The 16713-nt window shown below is 40.9% G+C and overlaps 1 protein-coding gene across 1 annotated transcript in view; it reads left to right on the plus strand.

Annotated features, from left to right (window-relative positions):
• LOC120064471 (E3 ubiquitin-protein ligase MYCBP2-like) overlaps positions 1–16713 on the plus strand; it is a 110129-nt gene that overhangs the window by 57772 nt on the left and 35644 nt on the right. The window contains exon 26 of the mRNA XM_039015067.1: positions 16392–16591. Coding sequence (XP_038870995.1) covers positions 16392–16591 — 200 coding nt within the window. The remainder of the gene's footprint in view (positions 1–16391; positions 16592–16713) is intronic.

Below are 16713 nucleotides of genomic sequence, written 5' to 3' on the forward strand. Positions count from 1 at the left end.
TTTTTTAAAATGCTCCGAACAACAATGCATTGGCAGGGAAATTCAAGCGAAATCACTATGTGGTGATAATGTATTGGGTCTATATCCTACTGCACAAACCTCATTTGCTACAGTTCTGTTTTTAACAGGTTAATGTTGCATAGGCTGACATTGTATTAAGTAGATCTTGCATCAGAAATGGTTGGTGACCACTGCCCTATTATGTTTCTTCTGGATTATTATTATTATTATTATACCGGTTCTTCTTGCCAGGAAAATTAACATGCAAATTCCTGTGAGATGGTAAAGCCAAAGAGGGTGCAACTTGACATGATAGTAAAGGCCCTTAGTCCACACCCTTTCATGCGATGCCGTAACAATTGGCCACAAGGTGGTGCTCCAACAGGCGATTGAAATGGCTAACTTTGAAAGGTCAAGCCCCTCACCCCTTATGACCTAGAGTCCTGAAAAATGCAGTGTGTTCTCACAAGGAACAAAATTACCTCAAGAACCCATAAGGTACACCATGACTAATTTCCACCATTTTGAATTTTGATAAAAACACTTAAAAGGCTACTCCTCTGTCCATAAATGCTACAAACGAAATTTGGGGCCGTCCAGCCCATCATTAGAAATGGTCCAAAATACACTATATACACAAAAGTATGTGCATACTGTCGTGGAAAATCGTCTCAGAAATATAACACTCTTAAGAACTTGTGAAATCAAAATAGACTTTTAATACCATGTATCACAAGCCGGAACGATCCGCGGATCCCCCCTCTTCCCAGAGCACTGGTTCGCTCTTTATACACATCCACACACATGAGATCATTACATACATTAATTAAATTACTTCTCCTATGGTCATCTGCCACCATTATCCTTCATTTCAGGCTTCCTGCTTGTCTACGCCCAATAACGCCTGTATCCGCTCTTGATTAGATTATAATGGGGGCAGGACCCCCTTGTCCCCTAAAATTAATATATGTCTATCTTGCCCTAAGCACTTATGGCCTTTTACCCTAAGCACTTATGGCTGTTCCTGTCAATTTTATCTTCATAATGGTGTCCTGCTTTTTCCATACATGCACTTTAAAGCACGTATGACTTTGGCCATCTGCTAATCTTTGGTTTCCTGTATTTACCAGAATGGCAAATGCACTCACGTCTGCCTTCTTCTCCTATTTTCTAGTGTACACCTGTCTATTGTTTTAATAGTGTGATATCTACCTACATATGTATCAATTACTCCTACATAATCCCTCCTCTTGAGGGTAATTAGCCTCAAAAACTATACTAAAATGACATATAGCGAGTAGATATCAATACCAACAATTGACTAATACATCATCAAAATAAAGCTTACAAATCACTTGTACCAAACATCTCCAATACATAAACACACAGGAATAAAAAGATCCAATTGAAACATAATACACTTACAAAACCCAACTAGACCAAACATCTCCAATTAATAACATAAAATAGGAGTGAAAGATCTAGTTAGTAAAAATAAAAAACACTTATAATCAACCATTATATTTTGATGAAGCATGAGCATGTAGTATGAAGCCCTGCCTGAGGTTACAAAGAACACAAAGCATTAGGCAAAATAGATATGCTAAAACCCCTTTACATAAGACCACAGTCCTCATCCTTACATATAAGACAATCTCCTCTGACATTTTGACAGAAAAAAGGTTCTAGGTGATGATAATGACCATCCTCATGAATTTTTGTACACCACTTGCAATTGTGACGCAAATGACACTTTTTGTGGACATGTATGAGTAAACATTCATCTGAACTGGGTAATTGAACATATACATGGAAACCATGACACGCATGACCACCCCTCTCTCCTTACAGACATCTGTTTAACTGTTGTCTGAACCACAATTGACTTTAGCAGGGGTATAACACAACAAAATACAATACCCAGAGCCAATAACCCTCCTCCCAACATGATGGCCATCCTAGCAAACATGGCTCCCCACTTTCCTAACGCTAGGTCCAACCAATCCCAAACATGAGAGTCTAAACCAGAATTAGCCTTTACTTCTGCTCATAATCCTTTGAGTTTGGCCATAGCATTACTGGGAATAAAGGTGCAACAGTCATCCCCAAACATGACACAAACTCCACCCTTCTCCACTAAGAGCCAATTAAGTATAGTTAATGAATCCCTGTTGGTTATAGCATATATAATTAATCCACTCTAAGTTCTTATTTGGTGTTATCCACAAAAATATAGATTCAAATCCTGATTTAACCTCATCTCTGGCCTTGAAATTCCTAGGTAGACCTCTAAGCAGTCCAATTGCATTAAGGTATACCTCAGGATCCTTCTCATAAGCCCTTTTAACTCTAGGTTTTACATAGTCATCATGGGGTGATTTAATAATCGTAACCTATTTAATTGCTCTAAGGCACAAAGACCAATCCATCCATCAGACAATACATTCAACAGTTAGTTTTTTCCACACATCCAGAAACTATCAGCAATACCTCTGTCTTCAATTTTCAACATAGTAAGAGATGGCGCAACCTGAGTTATGTAACTACACAACCCTTTTCTATTCATAATCAACCCTTTATCATTACTTTTACGAACTCCCGCATTCTCTAACACCCAAATAGTATCACATTCTACAGTGGTGTTTCCTACATCAATTCCTTCAGTGTGGTGTCTGTAAATACATTCATATTTTAATTTAACCACGGTACCTCTGTCTAATTGAGGTACATTTAATTCAGTTCTAATATTATAGGCAACACAATCATTGTCTCCCATCATGGTCTCATTCAACATAGTTTTACCCCTAGTACTTACCCAGAACAATCCTACATTTTATGTCACACAAGGGAATAGAATACTTTCTATTGGTACAATAGTCATTTTTACAACTTACACAGTTTTTACATGATGCTGGTTCAGAGACTATTAAAAGATCAGACAAAGGTGATTTTCTTCACAAAATACAATTGTCCATTCTGTGTCTGTTTGCCATATACTTAGCCCATTCGTATCACTCCTTCTTCACTACTTCTTCTCGTGTGGTGTCCTTGAGTGGTTCTAATTCTGATACATCTAGTTCTGTCGCTTTTACAATGTTCTTATCTTGAGGTAGATCATTAGAGTTTATCAGAAAGTTCCAAATGTCAGTAAAAAACTCTCCTGACTCTGATGTCTCAGGTTGCTTTGTGGGTAGGGTGGTCTGCTTGTAAGGGCAGTCGATGTCATCTTAGTGGTAGCTACTGTGGTCGTCACAGCAGCCGCCACCCTTGTTGTTGTCGTTGTCACAGGTTCTTCCTGTTCAGGTGCAGGGGTAGGATCAATCTTAATGACCGTGGTGCTACTCCCTTTGGTCACTGTTGTTTTTGTTATTAAAATTCTTCACCTTCAATTGGTTCAATCTGATTCATGATGAGCACCCTCTCGTCTTTTTCTTTGATTAATGTCAGGTCACATCCTTTCGGATCCCAAACGACTTGTCCCTTTGTTTGGTGATGTGTCCATCCACAGAGTGCCATCTCCGGTAAGGGTTTGATCCTTATGATTGAGGTAGACTTCAGTTCTGCTGCTTCTGTTATGAGTTGAGGTGAAACAGAGATTCTAACCTTGTCAGTCTTTTTGGATTGTTCAACTGGTTCCTCTCTTCTCTTCCTGTTTCCACCATATATCTTGATTGTGCATGAGTCTGTTGTTTCTATACTAGCATTCACTGTTACTTCTGTTATGTCAATGTCATTATTCTTTTGTTGTTCTAACATCAATTGTCTGTAAAGGAGGCCATTCAAAAGTTTAAAAGTCAATTGTGGGGTAATCCCCATTTTCTTCAGCTTGCGGGACTTTTCCTCCTCTTTCTTCACCTGAGGCTCCCTCCTCAGGCCAGACTTAACTTCCATCTGGAAGGGTTTCAATTTTAGGGAAGAAATGTTCTCATTCTGTTCCTTGTGAGGCCTCTCCTCCTCTTCTGGGTGCATTAGTCGATGCACGTGTCATATTTTGGCTTTCACTTGATTTGCTGTTTTCTTGGCTCCTCCCTGGCGTCTCAATTGTTTCCGCTACTCCTGCTCCCTCCAGGCTCCCTCCTGGTGAATCAGCATCCTCTGTGTCCTCATCTCTATGTGGTTGTATCCTTCTCTCTGTTGGGACTCAGCTGCAGTGGTTCAGATGGTACCACGTCTGGCTTCTTTTCACTTGGACGGCCGTTCTTGTTGCTTTGGCCACCTCATAGGGTCCATCTCTCCTCGGTTGATCCCACTTCCTCCGGATCCCTCCAACGTGGACTAGATCTCCTGGTATCACTGGGAGAGGTCCTTCTGGTCCCCTTGGATCATCAGACGCAGAACCTCTCATCCTGGTTCAGGTTTCTGCCTACTTTCTGTGAAGCATTCATACTTAGAGACTTATGGCCTCTGTTCTATGATTGCACCATACATCCTCTTACTTCCATCACTCATCACACAACAAACAGACATTCCAGCTGAAGCTGGCGAACCCCTCTCCTTCTGGTTTCCTAAACATAAGACTTGGAAAACAACAGACAAAACATAACAGCATTGACAATGTTATGTGTTATGCATAAATATATTCATGCAAACTGAAATCTGAGACCATGACAATTCCCACTCTCTCTTTACCTGACTCTATGCCTCCAGGATACTTTTCTGCTGGACTCCACAAAAATAAAAGCCCTAAAAAGCTTCCTCATGCTTCCACCCAGTCTTCCCCTTTCGGCCACAGGTTCTGAGAGGTGTTCCCAAATCATGTCATTTTTACTTAGTTTCCCATCTACTCCATTTCAACTGATAATCATGTGCATAACCTACAATTAACATTCTCTCTTCTTGAATTAATTCAACACTGTATATGCTTTCATATCAATCCCTTTAACCTGTTTGTTTAGAGTATAATATCCTATCATCCATTCTCTTTCACATGATGTATTAAAAATAAAACAAGTAGCCTCCAAACTCAACCCAGTATGTCTATAGTGGAATCTAGTCTCTCTCTCTTTCTCTCTCTGATTCCACATCCTCTGTCATGGTGTTTTCAAGCTCACCCATTATTCAGCTGGACCTTACTTCTCGTGAGACTTATGCACCCACCAAAGAGAGACATGAAGAACTTTACCACTGCAGTGTTGTAAGAAATATACCACCAGCCTGGTGTATCTTGATGTACACTCAGTCTCCAGAATGCAGCCCAAGCCCTTCCATTTCTGGCTGTTTTTTCCTGAGGACATACACACTAACACATGGGTTATTTCCTGACAACATTAGCAAAATCACTAAATCTTAATTTTTAATAACAGCCCTATGTAACCATTCTGCCTCAAATACCTGGCCTCCTGCCACAGAAATATTCAATGATAGTCAAATGATGTTCCCTACATCAACTGCTGTACACTAACATGTAATCAGTCAAATGTCTTCCAGTTGGATTAATATCCAATCCTATCAAAACTAAGTAATAAGTTTCTTAAACTTTTGCTCTAGTGTTCAAAATGCCACCACTTATTCTTTTTACCATATCTTTAGATATGTGAATTGTTCTATTTACTTTAGAATTTTCCCTATATTTTACACAGTCAGCTGTCTTTCCTTTTCTGTGAATTATCTCTATTATTATACATAGTTTCTACAAATAACACCCCTTCACTACCATTACCTTCATTTATGAGTCCCCTAACCCATAACAGCCATTGTTTAATACATCCTTAAGTCAATTTATATATCATTTATATCAGTATCAGTCCCTCCTCAGGAACATATACACAACCTTATGTTCCTCAAAACAAAAATAAATTGACCAAACGAGAAAAAGAGAAAAAATAAAAATAAAAAAAATAATAAAAAAATTATAATAATTACACATTTGCAATAAATTACCACTATTTGTAATGTAATTAAACCTGGAGAAAACGTCCATCCGTGTCATTCTATGCCCAAGTTATTGTTGGTCTCTTTCTTCTTCATCATTGGGTATCATCGCACAACAGAATACCTTTTTATTCCATTATTTTACAAAAGTTTTATCATTACAATTCCAATGACATTATAAAACAAAAGAAACAAAAAAATAAAAAACCTTTAATCTAATATTCTGTAAGTTTTGTCAACCACCTTGTCTCAGGATTAGTTTCCAGAGCTTCCCTAGGCCTATTAAATTTAAACAGTTCTATATCTAAATAACTAAACAGTTATTTCTTAAATACATTTTCCAACCCAATATTCAGGATAACAGTCCTTAGTGTTTACTTTAACTCAAATTTGACCTTATCTATTCAATACACAACATCCCTTTAATAATTAACATTTATACTAAACACTTTAAATACCAGTATTATCTATTTTCCAATAGCCCCGTTGTCTCAGTTTTTCTCTCATTTGTGGCCTGATAATAAAAAGATCAGTACCCCAATCCTTTAAGTCATTACTCTCCCTGGCCCATATCATTTCAGCATGTCTTTTTTTAGATACAGTTCACAGGTCATCAGACACAGTTGTCCCTCACTGTTCAGTCGGTTAGGGTGGGTTTGATCTCCACACCCACTTGTGGTGATATTCTCTCCCATGCCTTAAAGCATTCTGACGTCACCTTCTTATGATAACTCCCTTATTCCACCAGTGTTCTCTCAGATGAATTACAGATGATGTATTTATCAACAAAACCCTCACAAACCCACACTCCAATAGACCCTTTGGAATAACTTTCAACACTTTTTATATGCATAATGAACAAAACACATTTGTGTATTTACCCAAAGACCATAACCCCAAGGAACTGATAGTTTTACCTATGAACCCATGTTATATCAAAAATAAAAATTAAAATAAACCTATTCGAATAACTTATTCAATTTAAGGGTACAACTCTTCATAATTTTCCCAGGGACATAATAGATTTTCAAAGTAATTATACAGTTTGAATAGAGTCTGGTGTCTTAAACATTTTATAAGTATATTCCACCTGTTCCAACAATTTCTAGTAAAAGGTGATCAGTCTTTCACAAGAAATTCCTAGGATTCAGGGCATTTTGACACCATTAATATGTTTCCACTCCCCCTTTCTTTAGGAGCAACTTAAATACATTTTTCAAAAACATGTTCATCCTTTTGCATACCCAATTTGAAACTGAATTGGAAAAAACCCTTCCAATATATCTACTAATGCATATTCATTCCCAGTACATGGTGTACTCACTAGTGAATCATAAGCCAATAATCGCAAAGGGACTGGACTCACTCATCCAGAACTCCATGTTTTAGCCTTATCCAGATATTTTTATTTTTAAAGCAGCTGACTTTAATTAACTGCTTTCCACAGTAATGCAGTCTCCAATGACATTGTTGACCAGAGAAGATTAAAAAACCCTTTTTTTCCCTTATTCTTTCTGGAAAAGAAAGTGTACATATTGTTAATATTCACAACGTTACCTTTTAGTCAGCAAACCAATAATTTTACTTATCCATAGATTTTATTCTAAAGCGTCTTTAACAGTTCCAGAGAATTGTGGTATAGAATGTCTAACAATTAAAATTCCATCGTTATTTTACTAGATGTCAAACGTGATCTAATACTTCTTCTTGACCACATATAAACTGCAATCTCTATGAAACACTCATTGTTCCCTCAGAGACTACACACCGCCAAGTAAAAAATTCCATTCTCACTAACCTCAAACCGATTAGTTGTTTGTTATTTTGACAAGGATATAAACTCTTGTATAGCGGCATTTCCTACTACCGCACTAAGTTCTAATGTCACATTACACTAATTTTCCCATACCCGATATACCTATATCCAGAACAGAGAGCTATTTTCTTATTGGTTCTTAGATCTTGTCAATAGTTCTGCCAATCACCCGCACGTCTGCGAGGACTAAAGGAACCACACACACAACCCCATCGCAATGTATTTTCTGATGATAGAATGTTGACATCAGAACGCCTGCAAATCGAGCTTCACATTTTGGTCCCATGTGACTGTTTAATTCCCGATTCACGGTTTTAGTGAAACAAACCTCTCATATTTTGGTCTCTGTCCTTCAGGCTATTTTTAGACCGCAGTCTCTGTGGGTACAGAGTGATCGACGGCCTGTTTTTTCCTCTTCCTTTGTTACACCGTTCGTGAATCCTTAATCTGTCCTGAATTTCACTATTTATCACTATTTATCTTAACTAACCTAGATTCGTTTTTAACTTTATAGTACAATTTCAATTTATCGATGATTCTACTTTCTGTCTTGTTACACACTATTTGGTTTAATCCTCTTTTATTATCTTTATGGTTATTTATTTTAACACCTTTTTTAGTATTCTACTATGGTCGCTTATTACTTTATCACATCAGTGTTTTTATCCTTGATTATAACTTATTTTACTTCGATGTTCCTTAATTTCATTCCATCTGCCTAATAGCAGTTAACTGCACTCTCCTTCTCAAATTACATTCAGTTAACTATCAGAGAGGCTTGCGCATGCCTCTTCCTACCAGCAGTTGGTCACAGACACACACACAACCCAACCTGTCCTTTCTTTCTTCCTAATGTTCTATCTCTACACAGATCTACTCATTTCTTACAACATTATCATTCATCCTTTTATGTTTCATCCGTTCATTCAATCCCTTTGTTTTTACCTCAAAACAACTCAGTTCTTTCTTTATTTACTTAATCCCTTTGTTCAACATAAGCCTAGGCTAATAGGATTTCTACGATATGACGCGAGACTACTGTCTAATCGGATCAGCTTGTCTTCATATCCTACCCAACCCCCAATACTGATCTTTACTACTTTTATTAGAGTAGTATTGTGGCGTGACCTACTGAATTACAAAACCCTGTTAGCTAGACAGAGCGGTTTTTTATTCGCAGGATTTCTTTTGCATTTGAACGCCGCACAATCGGGCAAACGTCCTAAATATTCATCCGTACAGTCCTCCTTTCAGAGCGTTAACCATGAAATATTTATTTAACTACTGATTTATGTTTCGACCGTATAAACTACTTTTGCAGTTGAACGCCGCACAATCGGGCAAACGTTTTTCCTACAACCTAATATTTATTAGCTACTTTTGCAGTTGAACGCCGCACAATCGGGCTAACGTTTTTCCTACAACCTAATATTTATTAGCTACTTTTGCAGTTGAACGCCGCACAATCGGGCAAACGTTTTTCCTGCCTTCTAAATATTTATAAGCTACTTTGCAGTTGAACGCCGCACAATCGGGCAAACGTTTTTCCTGCCTTCTAAATATTTATAAGCTACTTTGCAGTTGAACGCCGCACATTCGGGCTAACGTTTTTCCTGCGTTCTAAATATTCATCCGTTCAGTCCCCGTTCTGGGGCGGTATCCATGAAGTATTTATTTACTAAATATCCACCCAATCAGACCTCTTTAAAAATGTTCCTTTTTTAAAGAGCGGTGGCTTTCTAACTACTTATTTATGCAGTTCTCTGTTATCTTTAGAGCCGTTATTCATAAGTAACCTGTCCAAGCATTCCTTCTACTAATTTTATTGAAGAGGTATCACAGGATTTTCTACCTACATTATCTGTTTTTACCGTATGGGCTGTCCCACATTATAGCCAGCCATCTCAGCCAGATGGCACAAACAAGCACATCATTTAAGCTACACATTCGAACGGTCTAATCAGAACGAGCGCATGCTCCACTAAACACCTAACACAAGCAAAGTTCACATCGCCTATTCACTCATTCTCTATACATGCACATGCATTTATATTTAATACAATTCCCCAAATTACACATACATGCACATTTATTTGAATTCAAAAGTTCTTTCGTTTTTACTGGTTTCTTTTTAGGAAATTTGAAAGAGAGACTTACATGGCGCCCCTCTCGCTGAGACAGGATCTCTGAAGCAATCCATACAAACATTTCAACTATGTAAGAACAAGCTTACCTTTTTATAGTTGTGGCCATAGTGTTTGCAAGATTGTCCAAAGAAACTATCTCCAGCCCTGGACGCCATTCCTCAGTCCCTGTCCCTCCTGGCAAGCTCGCCAAATATGTCGTGGAAAATCGTCTCAGAAATATAACACTCTTAAGAACTTGTGAAATCAAAATAGACTTTTAATACCATGTATCACAAGCCGGAACGATCCGCGGATCCCCCCTCTTCCCAGAGCACTGGTTCGCTCTTTATACACATCCACACACATGAGATCATTACATACATTAATTAAATTACTTCTCCTATGGTCATCTGCCACCATTATCCTTCATTTCAGGCTTCCTGCTTGTCTACGCCCAATAACGCCTGTATCCGCTCTTGATTAGATTATAATGGGGGCAGGACCCCCTTGTCCCCTAAAATTAATATATGTCTATCTTGCCCTAAGCACTTATGGCCTTTTACCCTAAGCACTTATGGCTGTTCCTGTCAATTTTATCTTCATAATGGTGTCCTGCTTTTTCCATACATGCACTTTAAAGCACGTATGACTTTGGCCATCTGCTAATCTTTGGTTTCCTGTATTTACCAGAATGGCAAATGCACTCACGTCTGCCTTCTTCTCCTATTTTCTAGTGTACACCTGTCTATTGTTTTAATAGTGTGATATCTACCTACATATGTATCAATTACTCCTACAATACCCCTTCAAATTAGTGGATTAGGCTATTTCAGCCACACCTGTTGCTGACAAGTATATAAAATCGAGCAAACAGCCAAGCAATCTCCATAGACAAACATTGACAGTAGAATGGCCCTCCTGAAGAGCTCAGTGACTTTCAACGTAGTATCGTCATAGGATGCCACCTTTCCAACAAGTCAGTTTGTCAAATTTCTGCTCTGCTAGAGCTTCTCTGTAAGGGCTGTTACTGTGAAGTGGAAACATCCAGGAGCAACAACGGCTCAGCCGCAAAGTGGTAGGCCACACAAGCTCACAGAATGAAGCATCTTTCATCAGTTACAGCACTCACTACCACGTTCCAAACTGCCTCTGGAAGCAACTTCAGCACAAGAACTGTTCGTTGGGAGCTTCATGAAATGGGTTTCCATGGCCGAGCAGCTTCACCATCTGGCAATCCGACGGACGAATCAGGGTTTGTTGTATGCCAAGATGGCATAGCAGTCGGACATGTCTTTTGTCTTGTCCTGTCCCGTGTATATATAGTTTTCTTCGTATATATTTTAATCGCACTTTCCATCTACGGACTGAATATACTTCCTGCAAATCGCCTCACTCAATGTGTTACGGATCGGCTATTTTTATACTTTTGAACCGGAACCCCCATCAAGAACTAGCCAGCTTACTAGCAAGAAGTCAGTTATCCACTGCTAGTGGTCATCACCGTTAACTCGGACATCAGCCAGCCTCAGCCCGGTCAATTCCTGCCAGTCTGCACAGCGCGATATCAACCCAGAGCATATCGGACTGCTTTTCCCCTTACCATATCTCCGGATTCCTACCGCAAGCTCTGAACCTTTAAACCGGATCATCGCAGCTAGCTAGCTGCTATCCGAGTACCTACTCCTGGCTAACGTCTCTGTCCCGAAGCAAGCACCAGTTAGCCTGGATCTAGCCTCGAGCTAGGCCCATCTCCCGGCTAGCCAAAGAGGTCCACCAGCCAGTTCTTGGGCTACAGTACCTCTTTTGCCAATTGGCCTGGACCCTTGACTGCCGACACAGAGCCCCGCCGATCCATCACGACTGGTCTGCCGACGTAACCGTCCGAGGGGGTTTCAACAGGCTATTCCGTTGCGATGTCGCCGGATGCCCATCTGCTAGCCCCGGCCCGCTAGCTGTCTGAATCGCCGTGTCTCCAGCTCGCCTAGCGTAGTAACGACTACTGAATTGGCTCCCTGACTCATCTAGTGCTACTCATTGGACTCTATGATCACTCAGCTGCACATGCATCTCCCTAATGTCAATATGCCTCGTCTATTGCTGTTTCGGTTAGTGATTATTGGCTTATTTCACTGTAGAGCTCCCAATATGCCTTAGATAGCCCTTTTGTTCCACCCCCCCACACATGCGGTGACCTCCCCTGGCTTAACTGGTGCCTCTGGAGACAAAACTTCGACGACCAGTTCTTATAGCCTTTAGCCGTACCCTTATCCTACTCCTCCTCTGGTGATGTAGAGGTTAACCTGCAGCCTCCAGCACCACTCCCATTCCCCAGGTGCTCTCATTTGTTGACTTCTGTAACCGTAAAAGCCTTGGTTTCATGCATGTTAACATTAGAAGCCTCCTCCCTAAGTTTGTTTTATTCATTGCTTTAGCACACTTCGCCAACCCTGATGTCCTAGCCATGTCTGAATCATGGCTTAGGAAGGCCACCAAAAATCATGACATTTCCATCCCTAACTAGAACATTTTCCGACAATATAGAACTGCCAAAGAGGGCGGAGTTGCAATCTACTGCAGAGACCGCCTGCAGAGTTCTGTCACACTATCCAGGTTTGTTCCCAAACAATTTGAGCTTCTACTTTTAAAAATCCACCTTTCCAGAAAGAAGTCTCTCACCGTTGCCGCTTGTTATAGACCCCCTTCAGCCCCCAGCTGTGCCCTGGACACTGTGAATTTATTACCCCCATCTATCTTCAGAGTTTGTACTGTTAGGTGACATAAACTGGGATATGCTTAACACCCCGGCCATCCTACAATGTAAGCTAGATGCCCTCAATTTCACACAAGTTATCAAGGAACCTACCAGATACGTCGCCAAACCCACTGGCTCCAGGTCATCTATAAGTCTTTGCTAGGTAAAGCCCCGCCTTATCTCAGCTCACTGGTAAAAAAATAGCAACACCCACCCGTAGCACATGCTCCAGCAGGTATATCTCACTGGTCATCCCCAAAGCCAACACTTCCTTCGGCCGCCTTTCCTTCCAGTTCTCTGCTGCCAATGACTGGAACGAATTGCAAAATTCACTGAAGTTGGAGACTTCTATCTCCCTCTTTAACTTTAAGCATCAGCTGTCAGAGCAGCTTACCGATGGCTGTGTACAGGTACAGTGAATCTGTAAATAGCACACCCAACTAACTCATCCCCATATTGTTATTTATCCTCTTGCTCTTTTGCACCCCAGTATCTCTACTTGCACATCATTATCTGCACATCTATCACTACAGTGTTCATGCTAAATTGTAATTATTTCTCCTCTATGGCCTATTTATTGCCTTACCTCCCTTCTCTTCTACATTTGCACACACTGTACATAGATGTTTCTATAGTGTTATTGACTGTACAGTCATGGCTAACATTTTTGAGAATGACACAAATATAAATTTTCACAGTTTGCTGCTCCAGTGTCTTTAGATATTTTTGTCAGATGTTACTATGGAATACTGAAGTACCCATTACAAGCATTTCATAAGTGTCAAAGGCTTGTATTGACAATTACATGAAGTTGATGCAAAGAGTCAATATTTAAAGTGTTGACCCTTCTTTTTCAAGACCTCTGCAATCCGCCCTGGCATGCTGTCAATTAACTTCTGAGCCACATCCTGACTGATGGCAGCCCATTCTTGCATAATCAATGCTTGAGTTTGTCAGAATTTGTGGGGTTTTGTTTGTCCACCCGCCTCTTGAGGATTAACCACAAGTTCTTAATGGGATTAAGGTCTGGGGAGTTTCCTGGTCATGGACCCAAAATATCGATGTTTTGTTCCCCGAGCCACTTAGTTATCACGTTTGCCTTATGGCAAGGTGCTCCATCATGCTGGAAAAGGCATTGTTCGTCACTAAACTGTTCCTGGATGGTTGGGAGAAGTTGCTCTCGGAGGATGTGTTGGTACCATTCTTTATTCATGGCTGTGTTATTAGGCAAAATTGTGAGTGAGCCCACTCCCTTGGCTGAGAAGCAACCCCACACATGAATGGTCTCAGGATACTTTACTGTTGGCATGACACAGGACTGATGGTAGCGCTCACCTTGTCTTCTCCGGACAAGCTTTTTTCCGGATGCCCCAAACAATCGGAAAGAGGATTCATCAGAGAAAAGGACTTTACCCCAGTCCTCAGCAGTCCAATCCCTGTATCAGTCTGTCCCTGATGTTTTTCCTGGAGAGAAGTGGCTTCTTTGCTGCCCTTCTTGACACCAGGCCACCCTCCAAAAGTCTTCGCCTCACTGTGCGTGCAGATGCACTCACACCTGCCTGCTGCCATTCCTGAGCAAGCTCTGTACTAGTGGTGCCCCGATCCCGCAGCTAAATCAACTTTAGGAGACGGTCCTGGCGCTTGCTGGACTTTCTTGGGCGCCCTGAAGCCTTCTTCACAACAATTGAACCGCTCTCCTCGAAGTTCTTGATGATCCGATAAATGGTTGATTTAGGTGCAATCTTACTGGCAGCAATATCCTTGCCTGTGAAGCCCTTTTTGTGCAAAGCAATGATGATGGCACGTGTTTCCTTCCAGGTAACCATGGTTGACCGAGGAAGAACAATGATTCTAAGCACCACCCTCCTTTTGAAGCGTCCAGTCTGTTATTCGAACTCAATCAGCATGACAGAGTGATCTCCAGCCTTGTCCTCGTCAACACTCACACCTGTGTTAACGAGAGAATCACTGACATGATGTCAACTGGTCCTTTTGTGGCAGGGCTGAAATGCAGTGGAAATGTTTATGGGGGATTCAGTTAATTTGCATGGCAAAGAGGGACTTTGCAATTAATTTCAATTAATCGGATCACTCTTCATAACATTCTGGAGTATATGCAAATTGCCATCATACAAACTGAGGCAGCAGACTTTGTGAAAATGTATATTTGTGTCATTCTTAAAACTTTTGGCCAGGACTGTACATTTTTATTTATGTGTAACTCTGTTGTTTTTGTCGCACTGCTTTGCTTTATCTTGGCCAGGTTGCATTTGTAAATGAGAACTTGTTCTCAACTGGCCTACCTGGTTAAATAATAATATATAGATATATCTTTATTATTATTTATTTTTTTAAATGCATAGTGCCAAAAGTAACTTTTGAGGGAGGAGGAATAATGGTCTGGTGCTGTGTTTCTTGGTTCGGGCTAGGTCCCTTAGTTCCAGTGAAGGGAAATCTTAACGCTATAGCATACAATGACATTCTAGATGATTCTGTGCTTCCAACTTTGTGGCAATAGTTTGGGGAAGGCCTTTTCCTGTATCAGCATGACAATGACCCCGGGCACAAAGCGAGGTCCATACAGAAATGGTTTGCTTAGATCGATGTGGAAGAACTTGACTGGCCTGCACAGAGCCCTAACCTCAACCACATTGAACACCTTTGGGGTGAATTGGAACACTGACTGCGAGCCAGGCCGAATCGCCCAACATCAGTGGCCGACCTCACTAATGCTCGTGGCTGAATCGAAGCAAGTCCCTGCAGCAAATGTTCCAAAATCTAGTGGAATACCTTCCCAGAAGAGTGGAGGCTGTTATAGCATCAAAGAGGGGACCAACTCCATATTAATGTCCATGTTTTTGGAATGAGATGTTCGATGAGCAGGTGTCCACATGCTTTTGGTGATGTAGTTTACATCAAAAGCATATTGCACGATCTGTTTGATTTAGAGTTCTGAATTTTGGCAAGCATGGTAAGGAGTACAGAAGTAGCTCAGACTAGGTCAGTGTGCCCAATTTGTCCTGATGGTGGCACAGTGGGCCAACAGCTTGTACCCTGGCATTGCTGCTTGCAAGTTTAATTATTGTTATTATTCCTCTTCTACCGTAACGCAAAATTAAAATTCGAATTCTTGTGAGATGGTGAGGCCCAGGAGGGTGCAACCTTTGATGGTACAGGGCCGTGGGCCACACCTTCGCACGTAATGCCATGCCAATTGTCCACATGGTGCCGCTATAACAACCGATTTAATGTGCACATTTTGCAAGGTCACGCTCTTCACACTGAGCTAGAGTTAAAAAAAGTGTTACATAGGTCCCTCTCTTCACAAGGAAAAAATATGCCTCAAACTCATAAAGTCCACCATTATGGTTTTTCCGCAATTTAATGTTTTGTGAAAAACACTCAAAACGCTAGTCCTCTTGTACCGAATGACCAATCTGCACGAAAGTTGATAAATGCCATCTATGGACCAATGTCTCCCAACGCAACATTTTCTAGGCTAAAATTTCAAACACCATTAACCAATGAACTGGGCGGGGTCTTGCAAATTTGGTGCCAATCAGTCCAGCACTCCTTGAGAAAGACATTTGAAGGAGTTAACATCATTGCAAATTGTCTAAAATACATCAAAGGCATATTGCACAATTTGTTTGATTAGGAGTTCTGATATTTGTCAAGTGTGGTAAGGAGTACATAATTAGCTAATCCTAGGGCGATGTGTCCAACTTGTCCTGATGGTGGCACAGTTGGCCCACAGCTTGAACCAAGGCATTGCTTCTTGCCGCTTTAATTTATATAATATTTGTAACACTGTCCTCCCCTCCAGAAGTGGGTTCTTCTCTGTTGCGCCGCCCCTCCCCGGAACTGTCCCGTCTTATCTCGGCCCACGGATCCCTCAGTAAGGGCGAGAGGAACTTCCAGTGGCCTGTCCTGGCCTTCGTCATCCAGCACCATGACCTGGAGGGACTGGAGGTGGCCATGAAGCACGCCCTGCGCAAGTCCGCCTGCAGGGTCTTCGCCATGGAGGTAACGTCCGTCAAAGAGATACTCGTACACATAAGTGGGCATTTTAGCATTTCCCATCAGAAAATATGTCAAGCTCCCTGGGAATGCTAACACTAGCTGGCCATGGAGATATGTCAATGATA

This window comes from Salvelinus namaycush, chromosome 19 (genome assembly GCF_016432855.1).
Source record: "Salvelinus namaycush isolate Seneca chromosome 19, SaNama_1.0, whole genome shotgun sequence".
NCBI lineage: Eukaryota > Metazoa > Chordata > Actinopteri > Salmoniformes > Salmonidae > Salvelinus > Salvelinus namaycush.